At 54.2% G+C, this 16,938-nt stretch overlaps 2 protein-coding genes across 3 annotated transcripts in view; one reads left to right on the plus strand and one right to left on the minus strand.

The window, feature by feature from the left end:
• The window catches only part of TLN1 (talin 1), a 37,087-nt gene extending 35,635 nt beyond the window's left edge, over positions 1-1,452 (minus strand). Inside the window, exon 1 of the mRNA XM_064176466.1 lies at positions 1,388-1,452. The gene's annotated coding sequence lies outside the window, so the exon portion shown is untranslated. The remainder of the gene's footprint in view (positions 1-1,387) is intronic.
• Positions 1,453-1,563: 111 nt separating this feature from the next.
• LOC135173447 (uncharacterized) lies at positions 1,564-8,980 on the plus strand. 2 transcript variants are annotated; one of them, XM_064140373.1, is made up of 8 exons: positions 1,564-3,080; positions 3,729-3,878; positions 3,955-4,216; positions 4,428-4,540; positions 5,348-5,439; positions 6,768-6,849; positions 6,973-7,054; positions 7,480-8,980. In XM_064140373.1, the coding sequence occupies exons 2-8, from the start codon at positions 3,741-3,743 to the stop codon at positions 7,737-7,739; spliced, it is 1,029 nt and encodes a 342-aa protein (XP_063996443.1). In that variant the 5' UTR covers positions 1,564-3,080; positions 3,729-3,740; the 3' UTR covers positions 7,740-8,980. The 2 variants fall into 2 exon arrangements, with proteins under 2 accessions (XP_063996443.1, XP_063996442.1); XM_064140372.1 differs by having other exon boundaries at positions 3,741-3,878.
• The last annotated feature ends 7,958 nt before the right edge of the window (positions 8,981-16,938 follow it).

Genomic DNA, 16,938 nt, shown 5'->3' on the forward strand with positions numbered 1-16,938 from the left:
ATGGGTAAAGTAACAGAAGAGCACAGTCAGATTTCAGAGGCATTTGCCTATTCAGCACTCTGCAAAACTCAGTTCAACAGAAAGAGCCTTTCTGCTCCTCTTTCTCAATTCTGATGGGATGTGCCACTCTGGGATGCTATAAACTCCTGCTGAAAATGCCTGGCAAGCAAGCTAAAAGCTTGGCCACTGCTCACCACACAGTTGCCTGCTCACTTAGCACTTTTGGCAGTTTCACGCCATGGTCTGCAGGGAGCTTTTTGGACCCTTTGCCAGGCTTCGGCAAACCTGAAGATCCAACAAATATGTCCCCTCCCCTTCTCAGCAGCGAGGCTTAGGGAGGGAGCAGAACGGGGTAAACAATTATTGTTACCAAATATGGGTCTAACGGCCAGTGATGAAGCCACGGCAGAAGCATGTAGACATCCTGCCGGCAGATTCAAAGGGCCAGGCAGCTCGCAAGGGCACGGGCAGGATTCCGCAGGGAGCAGGGCTGTGTAGGAACCAGGCAAAGGATGGAGCAGGGTTTCCCTCACCTCTTTAGCCGCTCTAGCCAGGGTATGGTGGGCACCCAGGCTCGTCCCCGCCCCACCAGCACCCACCCAGATCTATGTGTCCCACCCCAGCGGTCTGTCCCAAGAGACGACGCATCAATTCGCTGTTTGTCCCAGCGCGATCGGTAGGCGCTGTGGGGATAACCATGAGAAGCATATCCTCTGGCGTCCCCACCCAAAACCGCGCAGCAGGCCAGACACACGCTTCCCACTCGCTTCCCCTCCCCGTACAGGCAGGGTGGGCAGGGAAACTTCGTCAACACCGCCCAGCTGGCACCAAAGCTCGTTCTCCTCCGACTGCAGGGTCCGCGGCCAGGCCAGGCCTCTCCTGCTCAGCCCCCGGGCACCGCCGAGGCCGGGACGCTGGCCCAGGCCTGGCAAGCGGAGACTCCTTCGGGTCGAAGTGGCGGCGGCGGCTGTTGCGGGGAAGGGCAAGTACAGGGCCGCGATTAACGAAGCAAGCTGGCTCCGGCCGCGCTTGCCCGTGTTGCACCAGGACTACCCGGGTCTATCAGCGCCCAGGAGCTGCCAGCTCCGTGGGAACATGGGGCGCACCCCCGCACCAAGCCAAGGCAAAACCGACGGCAGGAAACGCCCAGGTCACCGTGGCCCAGGGACCGTGCTCCAGCGGGAGCAGAGAGGCCCCAGCGACCGGGACGCTGCTTTCACCCCCCTCCCCACCACCCGGTAAAGTGGGAAGGGAGGCTCCCCTTGGGACATCCGTTTCCGGCAGCCCCTCGCAGGCCAGGGGCGCTGCCGGTCGCTGTGCCTCCCGTGTTCTGTCCCTCACCCCTGTCCCATTCTCCGGGCCCTTTCTGTCTCCCCCATTCCCGTACCTGTGCACGAGCCGAAGCAGAGCGCCGGCGGCCCCGCCGAAGCTGTACGGAGCGGAGCGGAGCGGGACGGCACCGCCCGCTTCCCGCCCCGCCGCCCCCCGCCGCGCATGCGCCCAGTCACGGCGCTGCCGAGCGGCGCGGCTCCACACGGTGCCCCGGGGCTGCGCTCCGCCCGGTTCCCGCCCCCCGACAATGCCGGCTTCATACACGGGGCTACGAGCTGGTCGGTACCGCACGCAGCCCGCCCTGTGCGCCGGGGCTGGACGCAGTTCAGTGTCCATGCCCTGGAGCCGTGCTTCTCGCCTCCGCTCGCACTCTCGGGCTTCCGCAGAGCCGGGCGCACGGCCGCGACGCACACGCCGCCCGCTCTCACGCCCCATAGGCCGCACACTCCCGCCACTCCCGCACCACCGGTCAATGGACGCCGGCACCGCAGCCGCCGGCGGAGCCCCGGGCGGAGCGGCGAGCGCGAAGGGCCGGCTGGGACGGGGTGACGTCACTGCCGTGGCGGCCGGGCAGGGCCTTGTCGCGTTGTGTTGAGGTGAGGGGCGGGATGGCGGTACCGGGTGCCTGGGGCCGGTGTCCTCCGCTTACGCCGGCCCCGGGGCTCTGCAAGGCGGCAGGCCCGGACGCTGCCAGCCACGAGACTGCTTACTCCAGCGCTGACAAGCTGCCGGCGAGCCGCCTGCAGCCGCGGCCCTCCGCCCGCCCAGAGTGTTGCTGCCCGGCCTCGGGCTGTGCTGTCCTGCCCTCACAGGCTGCTGCTGTGCCTCGGGCAGCGTCGCGCCCTGTTTGCCCGTGGGCCGACCCCGCGGCTAGGGCTGTGAGAGGCTTCTGGTCTTCCCTTGTGTTTGTGTCCCGGCGAAGGAAACGGTTCTTGCCAACTAGGACCTTGTCACCCTTCCTTGCAGTTCACCTGCTGCTTTCTGCTCATGTTTTCATTCTCCCTTAAAGGCCTAGTGCAGGCATCCTGGATGAAGCGTATTCGGGGTCTCTGGAAGAAACGGGCCCAGACATTGCCTGGCGTCAGCTCTGCTTTCCTTCTTTTTGCCGTTCCGCTTTCTGCTGGTGAGGCTGTATTGGCCTTGCCGTCTGCAGGGCAGCTCCACACACCAGCTTCCTGCCTCAAGGGCACAGCCGCCGTGTGTCTGAGGTCCGCACTGGCCTTCTGGCTTTGGCTGTGATTTTGGGTTTGGGTTTTTTTGTTTGTGGGGTTTTCTTTTTTTTTTTTTTTTTTTTTTTGAGGAAGGCTGAGGTTTTCTGTGCCCTGCCAACTAGATGTGAAAGCTTAACAGTGCTAATGGGGAAGTGTGACAGATGCCCCCCACTCCGGTCGAGCAGCACTTTGGTTCAGACATCACAAACATCACAAATAAGCAGACCTGACCAAGACCAGCTCTGCTGTGCAAACCATGGGAACCATGTGAGGATGCATCTTCTCAGGCGCAGAAAGGCTAGGCCATGTCTTATCAGAAGATAACAGCACGAGCCTGAGTTGGGACTAGACAAAACTAATACTGCCATCTGCACAAATACCAAGGCGGGGCTTGAGTACAAGTCCATTACTTTGCCCTATAAGTGTCTGGAGCCTTCCAAAGTCTGAGCTTTCCTACCCAGCAGTGATCTACTCTTGAGCAGAGACACCTCTCGAGGATGAGGGATCTTTTATCTGGCCCTTGAGACCTACAGGGAGGTAAGCATCGTTTTGCTTTTGGCCAAAATGTGTGTTATGTGCTAGGAATATTTACATATGTATGTCCAACTGTAGCTTAATTATTAGAAGTGTCTTAAGTAGTAGAGTGACCACTGCCTAAATTACTGTTTATATATTCACTTTAATGTCAAATAACTTTAATTACTATTCAATTATTATTTTTTTGTTGTCTTTTCATTTCTATTTAATCACTGATTAATTGTAGTTTTATTATTAGTGAAATGCTTGTAGTTGACTCCACAGTGATGACTTCTCTTAATAATTTACCTGCAGCAGGAGGCTGGCCTCGTACAGCATCTTCTGGCCTCAGTGGAACAGCAGAATCATGCATGCTTTCCTATCATAAAAAGTCTGAGTTCCTTCCACTTTCCCTCTCCTTTCTGCAGCTTTTGCTTTCTCAGTGGAGCATGGGTCCTGTGGATTGGCCTCAGTAGTCTAGTGGGGAAACTCATCTGGTGTTTCTACCAGTGCTGCTGTAGTAGCACGGTTGGGGAAAGTTGTGGGCTACTCATCACTGCAGGGTCCTGGCAGATGCTGCCGTTGCATGGAGAGACTTTGTCCATAGGGGCTGAGGGACATGTTAGAGAAGTGCTAATGTCTCCCTCTGTGCCTGTGCTTACTTTTGAGTTTCCTGCTCAGATGTTATTCGAAGAGCAACTGACTGCCCTGGGAGGTGAGAACCTCATTAACTTCCTCCTGAGGGATGATATTCCCTGCCCTGAAGTCCTAGAGGAGGAGAACTGTCCCCCAGAAGACTGTAGTGTGTCAGAGGCTGCGGTGAGTTCTTTAGTACAAATCACTGCTAGATTCAGGAGGTTTGAGTCCCCACTGAGTAAAAGATTTTTCTCCACAGCACCTGGATGAGGAGATGGATGACTTAATTTTCTCTATGCTGAACCCTTCGGAAGATGAGCTAGAAGCACTGCAGGAATATTTGCTTGCTGAAAGTGACAGCAGCATTTCTGAACATCAGCGTCTGTGCTACAGCCCTGGCAGCAACTTTGACGGCAGCTGTCAGAGTTCAGAAATTGTGCATATTGATCACAACTATTTCTGCCCTATGCTGGAGAGCAGGAGCTCTGACATATCAGAAGGAGATCCTTCCCCTGAGCTTGGTAAGTGATGTCCACGGCCTCTTGCTGTCCTGGCTACAGGCACAAAAGCAGTCCCTCAGTGGGTTTTTTGGGTGAGTGCCAGGTATCAGTGGAGAGAGACAAGTTTAGAGTCTTTCTGTTGTTGTAAAACTGTTGTTTTGTTCTACTCAAACTGGCTAGTCAGGTGTTGTCTTATTGAGGCCCAGCACTTGGCTCTCCTTTTCTTACCCAGAGACAAGGATGGATTTGGAAGGCACAAGTATGTCAGCAAAACACAGTTCCAGTTTCCCAATTCCTGATGCTATGAATGCTGGACCCCAGCTTGTGCCTGGAAGTGTTGCACAGGTAGTGAATTCCATGTGTGAAGGTCCCAGCTTTTGCTTCTGCTCACTTCTGCCTTTGCTCCTGAGGAAAGCATGATGCTGCTTTGGGAGAGTTCATCTGCTTTTGTGTGCTTTCTGTGCGTGCCCTCTGCCTGGGCTGGACTCCCTTTGAGTTCTCAGTAGATACCTACTGAGTTTTGCTATTCTCTAACCCAACATGCCAGAGCTGGTCCTGTCAGAGACAGAGATGTAGGTCCTGGAGAAAAGTCTTGTCCTACTGACCTCTCTGCCACTGACAAAAGTGAGTTCTCACTGCAGCCTGTCATTCCCAAACAGATTTGGACCACCTGAATGCTTCAAGCCAGAGGAGCAATTTGAAAATACAGTGTGGTGCATTGATGAGTATTGGTGCCCAGAGCAGTGTGCAGCACAGCTTGGTGTCTCTTTCCTCCTTCCAAGGCCTGAGGGATGTCCGTGTACACAACAATCTCTGCCTTGCTGGTCAGTTATAGCACCAAGCCCTGTCTGCTGTCTGTCTCTCCATTCATGACTGTACCACAAGTGCTTACAGCCTATTCTTTCTTGCTCACCTAGTGACTTGTGAGCTGTGTATTTTTCATCTCCCATAGTTGTACCTCACTTTTGCTACCCTGGGGAAGCTGCTAGCTTCATCAGCAGACCAGGGTTTTCTTTGCAGCTCCTGCAGTTAATTCAGTAGCATGGGAGGGACAGAGAACCAAAGTGCACAGGCTAAATGACATTGCTTGTGGGGTGTGCATGGGCTGTATTGCCAGTGCCCGAGGTTGTTGCTAACAGGAGGTGCTTGCAGGCTGAAGAGCATCTTCAGAAGAATATGCATCAGAAACACTCAGCCCAAGGTAGTCATGGCAGTGATATCAGCGTGGACTGCGTGGCAAACAAGTATGTGTACACAGTGTCACCCTACTCTGAGGGGATGGACTGGTTCTTTTAGATATCTTTGGCAGAATGGTGACTACTAATTCATAGTTTCAATTAACTTAAGATTTCTAGTCACCTGGACTCTCTGCAGATCCTAATTCAGATTTTTAATATGTGGTTAACTGTATCAATATAATGATCATAACACAGACCTGAGAATTATGTAAAAGGAATATAAGTCAATATGGGAGCAGGCTGATAGTGGTGGAGGGGTCCCTGGCCAGGGAGGGTCCCAAGTTTCCCCTTAAGATTTGATTTTGTTGGACAGTGCTCTGTGTGTTTTTAGACTTCGCTGCTCTGTGCCAGGGTGGTCAACAGCACCTAGCTTGCTGGGTGCGTGGGACTTCCAAGGCCAGTCAGGAAGGGAGTAACTAGCTTGGCACCCAGGAGCCTTGAGGCTGATAGGGAGGGGAAGAAGAAATCTTTGTTTTGGCCGCTTGGTGCACAGAACCTTCAGGGCCTGATAATGAGCGGATGGGGATGAGTACATGACCTGCTCAGTCACAGACTGCAGCTGCTTGCCTGATTAAATGGCTTTAGTTGTAATTCAGGAGCAAGAACAACAGGTCAAAAGTGGCTGTACTGCTGCTGGAGACTTGCCACTTTGGGCAGAATATGAGGCTGACCCTGTGGGACAGCAGCTCTCCTCAGGTGAGGAGAGGCAGCTCAAGTCATAGTTGTCTCTGCTGTCTTATGTTTGGTGATGGTTTTGAACTTGCCCTGTTCCAAGCCAAGTGGTGGCGTGCCAGGTCCAGTGTGTTTTCTATGTCAGGCTGGTTTGCAATAAAGCCTAATATTGTGGATCTGAGTGGCTAGTGTTCTGCTAGGAGCAAGCATCCTTTGAGATTAGTCTGGTGTGTCTCTGTGGGACTGGGCAGGTCTCACCCTTCCCCAAACAGTGTAAGTTCTTGCTTTCTGGGCTTTTCCCCAGATGGTGCCTTGTGGACTGCAGGGTCAATTTTATTTGCCCCACACATGCAGAAGTGGTGGCTGATTACCTAAGGAGAGATTCTGGTGAAGTCCCTGCTCCTGACTTGCAAAGATGTTTCTGATTTTCTCTTATGCTGTTCATCTTTTGTGGGAAAGGTGGCAACCTGCACAACTCAGAACTACAAGCTGGGGAAGAAGGTGCAGCTGCTGTCTTGTTGGACATGGCAGGAGATGTGGTGAGGAAGACTGTTCCTCTCCTTGAGATTGTAGTCTGGCTGCAAAGTGGGCAGGAGGGGAGCACACAGCTCTTCTGTTAGCCAGAAGAGTTGTGTTAACTTGCATTGCCTGCTCTCCTGCAGGTCATTGTCAGAGCAGCTGCAGGAACCACAGGCCTCAGGAACACAGTCCACCACTGAAACTACAGCAAAAGCCAGCAGCATGGTGAGTGGCTTCAGGCCCATCTACTGGCCTTATAAGTTTTGGTGGGAGAAGGGTGGTTATTGCAGCTAATAATGCCTGCCCATGTCCATTGCTGAGGCCTGTGCTGATCCTTTCTGTTTCCAGGTCCTGGTTCTGTCCCTCAACCTTATTGTTACCTCCAGCCTCCTCTCTATTCAGAGTGAAGAGACACAGACAGAGGTCACAGGTGAGTGCCCAAGGGAAGAGGGGTGTCTCCAGATGAAGCACTGTTCTCTGTGACAGAGCACCTTCCTCAGAGGCTACCTGAACTCTCAAGAACGTCCAACCCAGCAGCCCCTTGCCTATGGTGATCACTGGGTTTGGCTTTGCTGTCTGATCCCAGCTCTAACCTCTTCCTCAGCCCTACTGCAAAGGCCTGTCTGTGGCCAGGGCCCTGGACTAGGGGCAGTACAAGAACTAGAGGGATTCCAGTCCCTCTTGGAGTGCAGCTTGGCCTTGCGCCTGTGCAGCATCCTCCCACCACCTGCCCTGGAAAGAGGCAGCCCCAGCTAGATAGTTTGTTCTGCTCTTCTGGGTTTTGCAGTGGGTGCATGTTCAGAGCAGAGCAGCAAGAAGCTGAGAATGACAAGATTTGCTCTCCTTCCCTTGCAGTGTTATCACAGCAGATCTCTGAGTTCCCAGACAGCACGGTACTTGATGTGCAAGAGGACACTGCGCTGGAGTTGTGCTTCTCAGATTCTGAGCACCCCTTGATGTCCATAAGTGTTACTCAGTCACTGGATCAGGGGCAGACCCCTACCCAGCAGCACTGTGCCAATGAGGTGTTACCACTACAATCTCCTGCCTCTTGTGGTGATACCCTCACACCCTGCCAAGCAGGGACAAACAGAGCAGTATTAACAGATAATTAGCAAAGTGGATTCTTCTGAATACTCTCCATATTTCTGGGTTTACTCAGAAGCTGGTTTAGGGTTGACCTGTTCTGACACTGTACATTTTATGCCTATAACAGGGCCCTGTCTGAGATAGGGTAGGAACTCTGGAAACTTTGCTGTGGCTTCTGACAAGGCCTACAGCCCAGGGTGTATCTTGTGGTTTGTGGGGGTGGGCTGTGGCATGGAGGGTGAAGGTGATTGAGCCTCAGGTGCCTTTGCTTAGTGTAACTGGGTGCAGCTGGTGATGGAGGCCACTGCCCTGCTTCCCTGCCCATGTTGAGATGAACAGGCTCTGTCCTGCACTTCTTGATCTATCTAGTGGCAGCAAGTATCTGCCTGTTGTCACTTCCCATTTATCCTGTGGTGTTGCCTGATCTCCTGGTGTGAGCCTGGTGAAGTGACTTTGAGTGACATCACAGAGAGTGGTCCTGCAATTGCAACAGGCCCTATGTGTCACCTGTTCCTGCTAGTATATGAGCCACAGGCACAGCTCCTGGCCTGGCTAGAGAAGGTGATGTGGAGTCCTTCCCAAGCCATGTCTTCTGTTTCTCTTTCTTAGGGGCGGAGCCTTTAATCTCCCACAGCCCTGGAAGCAGGGTTTCTAGGCCTCAGAGAGAAGCCATGCCCCAGACTGAACTAAATGACCATGGAGCAGAGAGCTGGTGGCTGTTATGAAGGCTTTTCTGGTCACAAGATGGTTTCAGAGCTGCAGCCTTTTGTGTCCAAGCTTTGCTGCACTGACCAAAGATGCAGAAAATTGATTTTGTTTGCACTCTGGGGCTGTGCAGAAACACTTCTAGCTGGTATGTGATATCTTTCCTGAAGTGCATTTTAGTGATGTCTCTTTAGCATCTCTCTTCATACTACAGGTTATTTCAAAGAATCTATAAAATGGTTTAGAATCATAGAATCAACCAGGTTGGAAGAGACCTCCAAGATCAGCCAGTCCAACCTACAACTCAGCCCTATCCAGTCATTTAGACCATGGCACTAAGTGCCTCATCCAGGCTTTTCTTGAACACCTTCAGGGACGGTGACTCCACCACCTCCCTGGGCAGCCCATTCCAATGGCAATCACTCTCTCTTTAGACCTAAGGGGGTCTTTGAAGGTCTTCTAGTCAAAGCCCCCCACAACAAGAAGAAACATTAACTAGATCAGGATAGTAATTAGTAATTTCCTTATTACTAGCACAAAAATAAATACTGTAAGTGTGCAACTGTGTCCTCTGTGGTTATTTTGATGAGGAGCTGAGTGGAGCAAAAGAGTAATGTCATGGTGTGGGGACATTATGTGAGGGTAATGTCATGGGCCAGGGGCATTGTGTGAGGAACTCCTGGAAGGCTTAGGGTATGGTCACTTTCAGCCTAATGAGGAAGCAGGTGCGCTGCCTTCCCTTTCTGTGTCTGTGCAGAGGGACTTAGTGCAGCATTCTGCATGTTTCCAGGACAGTTGCTCTGCGTTAGCCCCAGTCGGGTGCAAAAATGGTCTTGAGCCACTTTTGAAGAGAAGTGGATGTTGTGACCACCCTGCACCCACATGTGACCTGTGTGCACCCAAGCTGCCAGCGCTGCGGAAGCCAGCAGCGTCCCGGGTAGGAAGCACAGGGAGCCGGCGTCTGCCACCAGTGCTGCTTTCGTAATGAGGAGCTGCACAATCACAGGAAGCAGAGCAGAGCCAGTGCGGTGCAACGGCCCTAACCCCTTGGCCAGAGACTACGGGGCAGGCCCTGCCTGCTGTGGGGTTGTTAAATCGGGGCTGGATTTGGATGGGATCCCTGGGCTCACAGAAGGCACAGGCAGACCTCGAGGCCAGGGTGTGGAGCTCAAGCATGGGGTTTGGGAGCACAGCAGCCCAGTGAGGTGACTGGTCCAGGCAGTGCCTTGCTTGAAATACACCTGGGAAGCAAAGGGTGCTTGAGCAGGTGAGCAAGGTATCAAACTGAATGTTATGCCTTTGCTCAAGAAAAGAGAGACAGTTGAGGGGTAGTTCACACAATGGGCTCTGTCTCCAGGCAGGCAGTATCATGCTCATACCAGAGTCAGGTGACAGCATTGTCCTGGCTGGGGCAGGCAGCCCACAGACGTCCTCAGGGAACCACTGGACCTTTTAGTCCAGGAACCATGTGCAGTCACAGGAAGGTCAAGGACCCTATCCTTCTTTTTGTTTCATCTGGTGCAGTTCAAGGCAGGGTTTGCAATGCCACGGATGTCATGAGGAGCCCTTGGCCCATCACTACTCAATATTAAGTGTGAGTCATCCAGTGGTGGTGTTGCCAGCAAAGCAGAGAGTGGTAACCAGAGCTGGGGTTTGGACAAGGGAGGACAGGGACAGCATTGTGCTTTGCAGTGGTCTGGCTGGCTTGGCCAAGCGTCAGGAAGCAGGAAGGCTCATGAAGAGTGATCAGGGAGCCAGGTGAGTGCAGTGGGATTCTCCTCAAACGCAGCCAAGGAGATGGTCCAGCTGCGAGGCACTGCTTGCCCCAGCCAGTGCATCCTTCCCATGCAGAAAGCTTGGGGCAGAGGCTGGGGTATTGCAAAGCCCAAAGCTGGACTCAGTACAACACAGGGGATGTGTCTGCACTGAGAAGTTCTGGGTATGGTTACACCATGCTCTCAGCCCATGCTGCCACAAGGGCACTGCTTGTAATTGGTTCCTGGGTGCTCATGCCAATCACACAGTGACTGACTTTGACCAGCAAGAGGAATGAAGCCCAGCATGGGCCTCACACCTTGAGGTAAAAGTCAGCATTGACAAAAATGCCCAGAATAAGTCCTCTGGCCCAGGAGGCTTCCAGGTTGTTTTCATTAAGCAGAGGAGCAAGAGACTTCTACTACTTTGCCCCTCCTTCTCCTCTTGGCTGCAGACCCCCTGTGGCACCTCTTCCCTTATGGGCTGCAGGGATCAGAGAGTAGGCAGTGTTCCTGCTCACTTGCTCTGCCATGCTCCCTCCATTATTCCCAGAGTCAACCTCCATCCCACACCTTCTGTCTGCTGCCTGCATCAGCATCACAGGAGAATGTGGACAGAGCAGAAACTTGAGCCTTTCAGGACTAAATATTTTGCTCATCCCCTGGTGAGTCTCATACAGATGCTACTTGGTAACTCCCTGTGTATTGGTAGCACTATCTCCTTTTCACACCACCAGCACCTTGAAAGTTCTGAAAGTGTGAAATGAAAATTGCCTCATGTTGCTGAGGAGAACCTGGGCTGTGTGACTGGTAGAGAACACGTTCTGCTCACAGCTTGAAAGAAAACAGGTTTCTCAGAGAGGTGGGAATTTCAGTCAGAAGCAGAAGTAAGGCTTACTCTCAATTTCCAAGGAAATCTAAGCCCCGTGTCAGTATCCATCCTGCTTCTATCCACTAGCACCAGCTGCTGGATACTGGAGGAAACTGGAACTGTCTGCTGCCTCTTGCAGAAGCCACAGAGCCTGCAGTCTCCTCCCTGTTGCTGTTCATATACCACTGCCTCAGGAAGGTGGTTTTCCAGCTTGTCTCAGAGGCTAGAAGGGTCCAATTAGTCATTAGTGAGGGTAATAAGGCATGAAGCCATCCCCCGCATCCCACTCGCATTCCCGAGGCGGCGGCGTCACCCACCCTTGCCTACCTTGAAACTTCCAAGGCACAGTTCCGTGTCCTGCTGATAGCCCTCCAGTGGTTAGGTGAGGATTTTAGAGTTCCTGTTGGCAGTTCCTGGAAAGTAGGAACCAGAGAAGCTACTATCCTCGCCGAGGAGAAAATGAACGTGTGGCAGCTGGGGTCACTCCTTCATGACCCAGAGAGGAGTCCCTGCGGGACCAGTGCTGTGGCTAGGAGTGCCCAGCCAGGCAGAGAAGAAACCTGTTTCGGCCCCACCAACCAATCTCTGCCTGGAGGTGCCTGTGACACAGGGGACGTGCCACAAACCCGGTGTGAAGCTGGTGCCCGCAGCATCACCATTTCATCAGGAGCAACATGCCTACAGCAGTGACTGCCTTCAGCCCAGCTGCTGCACTGGGCTGTTCGCCACTGCCACCTGGGATGGGCAGGTCCTACCCACGCCAAAGCAGAGAGTGCTGTTGTTTCTGAACCCTTGCTGAGAAATGGGGTGTTTCTGGGGCATGGCTCTGTGTGCCTGTCTCTGGACAGATTCCCAAAGCGAGGAGCATCCTTGCAGGAGTCCTCCCTCCATTCCACCTTCCTTGCAGCTGCTCTCAGCACTGGTCCTGCCAGCTCCACTAGCCCCATCCCAACTCCCTTCTGAGCACTGCAGCCTCAGCAGCAGCCTTTGAGGTCTAGCAAAGTGTCAGTGCCATGTCCCCATTGCTAGCCATCCCCAAACCTTCCTGTCCACAGTGATAACACATGTCACCAGGGGCAGGGCAAGAACCAGGGCAAAGGCAACACTGCCCATGGCAGTAGGGCTGCAAGGTGCCCAGCATGGCTCCTTCCCAGTCCCTTGCCCTGGCCTCTCGTATAGGGGTGAAACAGGAGCCCTGTGGGAATCAGCTGGCAGCTGCAGGTGGCTGGCCGGGTGGCTTAATGGCAGGGTGCCTGGGGCAGGACAGGTGAGGTGAGGAGGTCTGCATGACCCAGGCAGTGCTGGAGGAACACAGCTGAATGCAGCTGAGCAGAGAGGCAGGGGCATGGCATTTCTGAGGCCCCATTAGCAGACTGCAAAGCCTCAACCTCCTTACTTGGGTTACAGGCTGGAAGTTATCACCTGTTTAGTCATTTAACCTGGCACTCTGCTTTGCTGGTGCCAGTGCCCCGACAGGGTGCCAACACCACGGTACCTGGGCATTCCTGGCAAGAGCAAGCTGCAGCCCTGGAGGGCAGGGAAGCTGCATCCTATCTTCGGCTTGAGCAGCAGAGGCGTTTCCCCAGCGCCCTCACCGTGTGACTAACAGTTGCCACTTGTGCTGCCTTCGCCTTTGCAGCTGTTGCAGGAAGGAGCAGCCACAGAGGGGCACTGCGTTAGCCAAAGACCCGCAGCACTCTCTGCAGCCTCGTGTTTGCGCCTCCCCTGGTCATCTGCTGCTCCTAAGGGCTCTGGATGAGCCAAACGCAGTGCCCAGGGTGCCTGTGCTCCTCAGCTGCTTCTCTGCTCCCAGCAGTGTCTGCAGCAGCTTTGGGCCACAGAAAATGAAGGCGTTCACAAACGTTTGCTGTTTACTGGACAGTCCTGTCTGGCATGCTGGACGGCAGCAGGGCTGTGCTGTGCATCACTGAGGATACAGGAGTCCCACCCTGGGCTGCTACCACTCACTTCTCACCACAAGACCTGGCACAACACGGGACCTTGCTGCCACTGCTGCTGTTGCCAGTGCCTCCCCGTCTGGTCTCAATGCTCCCAAAGACCGTGGCGTGTGGAAATCCTCCCTCCTTGTTGCATTTAGCGGTTCCAAACCCACGGGTTTATTCTGCAAGCCTGAGCTCTTCCCCTCTGGGGATCTCTTGCTCTTGCCCTGCATGCCACACTCCATCTCTACAGTCTGACACCAGTCTCTGTCTCTCTGTGCTGTTTGGCAGGGACAAGTCACCCTGCGTGAGGTGCCAAGGAGGTGGCAGCCACACTCCAAGTCACGGCCACAGACACCTGCCTGATTGAGTCTGTGCCAGGCTCGACAGGCTGTAGAGCCAGTGTGCTGGCATCCCTGGGGCTGGGTTATATTTGTAGTTCTTCTGCAAGAGGATTCATCTTCACCCAGGAACAGGATGACTTTGCACAGCTCTCACTGCCCCCAGTTTGGGAAAGTGAAATTTACTCTGCGGCAGCAACCCATAGCCGCTGCACAACCTCCAGGAGCCCTTCTCTGGGGACCTCTTGGCAGGAAGGTAATGATAAAATCAGGAGCCTGCATGAAGCCATAATGCAGGCTTAATGGGATGCCCCATTGCATAGCTGGCTACACTTCAGAATGAGAGCCATGTCCTCTGGTCTGCTTGTCCCAGCCTAAGCGACATCAAAAAGAGAACCCCTGGCTGCTCAGGTTGTGCTCCAGTGCCATGTGTGCCTGTCCAGATCACACCTGTCCTTGTACCTGTCCTGAAAGGCTAATAGGCCTGTTAGATGTCCTGGCTTGCCCCACCCTTCTGCTGATGGTGGAAGCAAGGATGGGAGGAAAAGAAAGGCCTGGGCCATTATGTCCCCTCCCAAAGTCATAAACAGGTACCCACAGGTGTTTAGGTACTTGTTGGTGTCTTGCCCAAATAAGGGTGAGCAAGCCCTGCTTTCACCTAATATAGTCAGTTTGGCAAATGCCATTCTGATTGGTGAATGTCCGTGGCCAAAGCAGCCACTGCAGTCAGGCAAATAATGTAAATGGAGCTAAGCTGAAAGCAGTTGTGCTGCTTCTGCCTCGCTGCCTCTGCCTCATGGAGCTGCTTCTGCCTTACTGCCTCTGCCTCACTGCTCCTGGACAATGTGTTCTGCTCTGCCTTGTTCTTCAGATTGTCTTAGTTCTGATATTTTGGGGTTAAACTACCTGGAAACATAAGTGCCTCAAGTTTCCCAAGAGAAGGCATTTAAGTGCCTCACATTGTGATGAGAAGTGCCACTGACATTGTGCTCTCTGCACATCTGCAAGAGATCTCTGCCTGCACCTCTGCAACCTCTGTGCCAAGAGAAACCAAGATCACATCAGAGACCCTCTGCCTCTTTCCCAGCACCCTAGAAAGATCTGGAAACCTCCCAAGGTTACAATACTGACAAAGGAGACAGGGACTATCTTGAAATTTCTACTCTACAGCAGTAAGTAGCACAGACTTTCCCTAGGGCTCCAGGCTACCTATTTGTAAGTGAGGCAAAGCCATTTTTGTGGCCAAACCTTTTCCAAATGTTCTGATTCTCCTGAATGAATGAATTGCCTATAAACATCCTTGTGAAGATTTTCCTGAACAAATTAAGAACTCAAGTTTAGCTAATTAGTATATAGGTGTGGGCAGAGCTTTCTGGAAATAAAAGTACATATTTTATAATTCCTGCCTCCTTAATTGCCCCAAATAAATCAGTACCTTACTCTCCTCAGGGACGACATGTGACACCAGGGCCAGGACAAGGACCAGGGCAAAGGCACCACTCCTCATCTCCACAGGCTGTGAAGCATCCAGCACGGCTGCCTCCCAGCCCCGCATCCCAGCTCCCTTTATAGAGGGCTGTAACTGGAGACACACAGGCACGGGGCTGGCAACTGTGGGGCAGGTGGCAGGGTGCCCAGGTCAGGAGGGGCACAGAGGTCTGCATGACCTGGGCTGCACCGAAGGAATGTGGGGATGAGCACGGATCTGCAAGGAGGTAGGGGTGCAGCGATGCACATGCACTGTGCAGGAGGTTCTGCCAACCAATTCCTTGCTCTGTGCAGCCAGAACACATCAGACTGTGCTTGTCCCCAGGGGTGCAGTTGCTTTCCCTGGGCATGGCAGTTCATGCACAAACCCTGTGACAAGCTGGGCCTGCCTGGACAAGAGCCAGAAGTGGGGACTGGGAGGTGCCACCAACACAGATCTGGTGTTGGACGTGAGTGGGTGCTGAGATAGCACAGGGGGGAAAAGGACCAGACATGGGGTCCCTGAGTGACCTGGAAACTCCTCAGCTCCATCTCCTTAGGTGGCACAGCAGATGGACTGAGACAACTGTTAGGCACTGAGGTGCTCAGAGTTGAGACATTTTCAACGGTCCCTGCAGAAACAGCCACCTAGGACAAACTTCTGCATGTGGTGAGGACCAGGCAAATGCTGGAGAGCTGCTGCAAGGGAGACAACTTCTCCATTTGGACATCAAGCAGTTGAGGCATTTGATCCCCTGCAAGAGCATTGCCTCACCCTAGCACATCTCTTCCTTTTTTAACCAAAGCACAGTGGGAGCAGCTCAGGAATCACAGACAGGGAAGCAGCTTGGCTGCAAGAAGCCTCCTGCTTCCACCAGCAACCTGAGCCCCTGGAGGCATTCAAGGGATGACTATGACTGAGGCTTGCCAGGCAACAGGAACGCTTGGGTTGCCTCCTGCAGGGAGACTGAAGGGGATCTCCCCTTGGTTGTGCCATTGCCTGCAGGCACTGCGGACTCATCGAGGCCTGGCACCTGCCACCCCAACCCCTACAAGCTGCATACATCACAGCCTTGCTGGCTGCCCTCCTCTAGCGACTGGGCTCCCGGAGCTGCCTGACACCCCACGCCCTCTGCACTGCTCAGGGGCACCGGGGCTGCCTGCCTGCCTGCCTGCCTGCAGGGTTTGCACTCTGCTCAGGCTCTGCTCAGCACCGGTGCCTCGCTGGAGCACGCCGGAGATGCTGCACAGGCTCGGGGAGCCCTTCCCCGGGGAAGCGCTGGCAGGCAGGCAGCGAGAGAGGCAGGAGCCTGCTGGCAGTCAGGCTGCAGGCTGAGCGGACGCCACACTGCTCACCTGGCCACACCTCACGACCTAAGCCGTGTCCTCTGGGCCCTCCGCCCCCCTCGTCCTTAATGCTCAGCCTCCTGTGCAGCAGGCAAAGGGCTGCGCACATCCTGCGGCAGGGGCGGGAGTAAGGCTCCTCAGCAGCCTGGAAGGCAGCAGAAAACCCCAGGGAGGAAACAGCAGCATCGGCCCAGAAGCGGGAGGCAGAGCCAGGGCCAAGTGTGCAAAGCAAGGCACAGGCAAGGCTGCGCAGGGGGCCTGAAACACAGGGCAGGGGCAAAACTCGCTGAGGCCATGGATGCTGTCAGCAAAGCTCTGCCACGGCATGCGTGGCAGGAACGCCAGGCGAGCAGTGCGAGGTGGCAGCCCTGCCAGCCCCTGCTGCCTTTAGGCTGCTCCAATCCCGGGCAGGGTGCCAGCAGTGGGTTGTCCTGGAGTCCTGTATACCCCTAAATTGCTCTCCCTCCGTGGTTTGAATGGGAGAGGAAAAGCCACCCAGTTCCCCCCCTCCCGCCTTGCCCTGCAGGCGTGAAGGGGGTGAGCAATGGGTCCTTCCCGCAGGAGAGGTGCCCGTACAGTGCCCGCACTGGAATCGGGCTGGGATTGGCTGTGCCCTTCGCGCCTAAGGAAGTGGTAACTCTGCCCTTTGTCTAGAGAGGGTATAAATATTGGGGGACTTCCCGCTCTTGGCGTTCCCGCCTTGGATTCGTTCCTGCCTGAGCGTTCGCACCTGCCCGAGAGTTCTCGCCCCTCTCGCCTGGCCTGGATGCAGAAAGAGCTCCAAAGGTATGCTACACCCA

The sequence above is a fragment of the Pogoniulus pusillus genome, chromosome Z (genome assembly GCF_015220805.1).
Source record: "Pogoniulus pusillus isolate bPogPus1 chromosome Z, bPogPus1.pri, whole genome shotgun sequence".
Classification (NCBI taxonomy): domain Eukaryota; kingdom Metazoa; phylum Chordata; class Aves; order Piciformes; family Lybiidae; genus Pogoniulus; species Pogoniulus pusillus.